At 42.5% G+C, this 3,693-nt stretch overlaps 1 protein-coding gene across 1 annotated transcript; it reads right to left on the bottom strand.

Annotated features, from left to right (window-relative positions):
- Positions 1–742: 742 nt before the first annotated feature.
- On the bottom strand, positions 743–1,875 carry LOC143886472 (uncharacterized). The gene has a single exon (XM_077390446.1). The coding sequence runs from the start codon at positions 1,697–1,699 to the stop codon at positions 1,016–1,018; it is 684 nt and encodes a 227-aa protein (XP_077246561.1). The 5' UTR covers positions 1,700–1,875; the 3' UTR covers positions 743–1,015.
- Positions 1,876–3,693: the final 1,818 nt, after the last annotated feature.

Genomic DNA, 3,693 nt, shown 5'->3' with positions numbered 1-3,693 from the left:
TGAAAGGAGCTTTTAAAAATTCCTTCTCAAGAGTATATGCCAAGGATCAAATCAAATAACAAATACAATCGACACAAACACATCATCAGCAAATAACACATTCCAAAACCAGAAAATAACTAACGATAAAATTAAAAAAATGACCCCCGCTGATCTGCAAGAACAAGTAGATATCAGAGCATGATTCTCTAATCAAACCATCACAACAGAACTAGAGATGGTAAAAGGGACAGAAAACCAAATAGATGATATAAAAAACCATCCCATCTTCCTCGACAAACAATGCGGGGAAAAGGAAACTAAAACCTCAATACATTAACAACCACAAGGGAATAACAAATACTTCAATCTCTAAACATCCATAATTATATTCTTTCATCAAAACACCAGTGAAAAAAACATAACCCCATAATCCACGAAACCAAAAAAGCGCATATTCATCAAAAGAAAAGCAAATAAAACAGGTAAAAGAAGAAAACCCACCTCCATCAATCGTTAATGGCCGCTAGCCAAAGCACGATTCAAAACATTAGATAGGTCTCTAGAGGAAGAAATTCAAAACATATCAGCCCCATTTGAGAGGGTATAACTAACAATAAATATAATAAAATAAAACGATCACCATAAGGCAGAAAGAACAACCACATATCAGAGCATGATTCCCATCGGATTAATCACATCAATCACAACAGAACTAGGAACATTAAACTAACAGAAAACCAAACAGAAAAAGAAAAAAAAATAAACAAAAACCCCAATACATTAATCAAACCATATAGTTATATAACCAACAACGAGAGAGTAACAAATACTTCAATCTCTAAAACACCTATCACTATATTCTCTCATCAAAACACACAACCCCATAATCCATGAAACCAAAAATACGCATATCCATCATTAAAAAGCCAATAAAAACAACTAAAACCAAGAAAACCCACCTCCATCAATCGTCATTGGCCGCTAACCAAAGCACGATTCAAAACATCAGATAGGTCCTCCAATTAAAAACAGATCAGCCCCTATTGCTAGGGCACTCCCTCGCAAAATGCCCTTGCTCTCCACAATTATAACAAGATCCTCCACCTCCACCTCCTCCACCTCCTCCTCCACCACCACTACCAAATCTCCCACCTCCTCCACCACCTCCTTGGCAGTCCCTCGCCAAATGCCCCGGCTCTCCGCAATTATAACATGACCCACCACCACCTCCACCACCATATCCACCACCTCCACCACCATATCCACCACCACCACCACCATACCCACCACCACCTCCATTCCTCCCTCCTCCTCTTGCTCCTCTCCCACCGCCTCGTCCTCCCCCATTAAACCCACCACCATACCCTCCTCCGCCACCACTTCCAAACCCATAACCACCACCACCACCACCTCTTCCACCTCTTCCACCACCACCGCCACCATACCCATCACCGCCGCCGCCGCCTCCTCGCCGATCACCTTGAACCGAAACCCCGCCGGGCCCACTCACATCAACCGCCTTCGTCCTTCCATCATCACCTTGCTCAATATCAAACTCCACAGTCTCTCCCTCCGCCAAACTTCTATAGCCGTCCGATTTAATCGACGACTGATGAACAAACAGATCTTCCCCTCCATCATCTGGTGTTATAAATCCAAACCCTTTCTGCCCATTAAACCACTTCACAACCCCACTCGATCTGCTCCCTTGTTCCATCTCAAAAGACAAAAAAAGGAGAAGAAGAAGAAGAAAAACTAAACCCTAACCCTAGAAAACGAGAGAGAACAGAAAACCCTAATTTCTAATCTCTCCTCTCTTTCTTTGGTATCTTCTTTTCGCTAGGGTTTTATATAGGAAGTGAGATAGGACTGCTTGCCACGTAACCCCACCGCCAAATTTTTTTTTTACTAAAAAGAAGGTTCCTTCCTAAACAAGGACTTTTTTTGGGGAACACTTTTGGGTTTCTACGTGATCTGAACCGTTGATTGGATGATTCTGAACCGTTGATCATAAACCCTAGTTTAGGGTTTTGCTGAGAAAAGGAATGTGGATTGCCTCGTGATGATCTACCAGATCAACGGTCTTGATTCTACATGATACTGAAGTGAGTTAGTAGTACTAATCGGACTCTTTCTTGCCTTTTTTTTATTAGTTTTTACTTTTGGAGGTTCCTTATCTGGAGACCAGACGACACTTGCAATTTGAGAAAGAATCGGACGGCTGGGGATTTGCTATGTGAGCTAAGGTGCGCCGTTGGATTTTTTTTTAAGGATTGTTATTTCTGTTTTTAGGGCAACTAGTAGACCTTGCAAACGGACGGGCGGGCTGGGTTGGGTTGCCTGCAGGTCATGCGGGTGCGGGTCAAATGGGTTCAGTAAAATATGACCCGCATCCTACAGGTCAGCACTTCGGTGACCCGCACACACTACGGGTGAGTAGGGTAAACCCGCGAGTGACCCACAATTTTTTGACAAAGAGGTTTTTTTTTTTTTTTTTTGGTGAAGAAGGAAACTATAGTAACAGAAACAGAAAAAGAGACTTGGAAAAAAAAATGCCTGGAATACCCCATTGCAAACGAACCCTTGTCCCTTTTATTATACTAGGCTGCTTTTTCTCTTAATCTAGACTGTCCATTTCTCTTTCTCTTTGATCTTACGACTCATATGGATTGCTTCTAAATGAAGTAACAGAAATCCGAAAGATAGAAATTCCCTCTTTTCTGGAAGATGCCTTTGTTGAGAGTTAGGAAATGCAGATGGTACCTGCTCGAACAAAAAAAAAACACACAAACTACGGGTATCAACGGGTATCCGCAGGTTCACCCTACCCAACCCAAGTTTTGGCAGGTTGGGTGACCCGCGGGTCAATTTTGATGGCTCACTCAATGCCAATCCATGCCAGCAAATTTGCGAGTGGGTGGTGTCGACCCGCTGGCATGGGTTGATTTTGTCAGGTCTAGCAACTAGGGGTGCAACTCCGGTCGAGTTCAATTCGAAAAATGTCGGGTCGGGTCGGATTGAGTTTTCCCAACCGGGTTGAGTTCAGGCTAGGTTCATGTTGAGGGTTTGGGCAACCCGCCTGAGTGAAACCCGACATTTTTTATGATTTTTTTTTTGGTAAGCTTAAAAACTCGGGCGCGTCAAGTTCGGATTGGAAAAAGAAAGGGCTCCTCGGGCGGGTTGGAAATCGGGTCAGGTTGGAAAATAGGGTTCCTCGGGCCAACCCGCCCGACTTGTATGGAAACTGACTGCATTCATCGGCCGACGTCCATGACTTGGGAAAGGCCTTTTTCTTCATTTTTTTCGAGAAATTAGGCTTGCAATTTACAAGCAGGAAAATCTAGTCAAAGAGTTAACAGATGAGTCAAAGAGTCAATGAGATGGGACATGACTTGTTAAATACTTTCATAGCATTTGTACACTGTGCTCTGCTTTTTATGTAGAAGACATAAAAGCTTCCTTTATGAGTTTGTTTTTGTTGTGTTACCTTGGAAGCCACATGGTCGTTTGAGTGGAAACATGGTCCACCTTGTTTGTGATAAAACTCTGCCTCAAAAGCTTTATTATATTGGCTCCGTGGTTGTAAAAATTTGAGGCTTTTTGTACTTGTAGGGTTACGAAGTTCCTCAAGATATATCATATAGTTCTATGTTAAGTTTGAGGATGTAGGGGTCAGGGTAGATGGTTTTAAAAAGTACTTCCATATTTCTA

This window comes from Tasmannia lanceolata, unplaced genomic scaffold (assembly GCF_043159265.1).
Source record: "Tasmannia lanceolata isolate RefF3 unplaced genomic scaffold, GAP_Taslan_0.1 ptg000011l, whole genome shotgun sequence".
Lineage (NCBI taxonomy): Eukaryota > Viridiplantae > Streptophyta > Magnoliopsida > Canellales > Winteraceae > Tasmannia > Tasmannia lanceolata.
Note: the sequence above shows the minus strand (reverse complement) of the source record. Positions and strands in the feature narration are given on the sequence as shown.

Coding starts and splice junctions, on each gene's coding strand:
- LOC143886472 (XM_077390446.1), bottom strand. CDS start 1,699: ATGGAACAAGGGAGCAGATCGAGTGGGGTTGTGAAGTGGTTTAATGGG.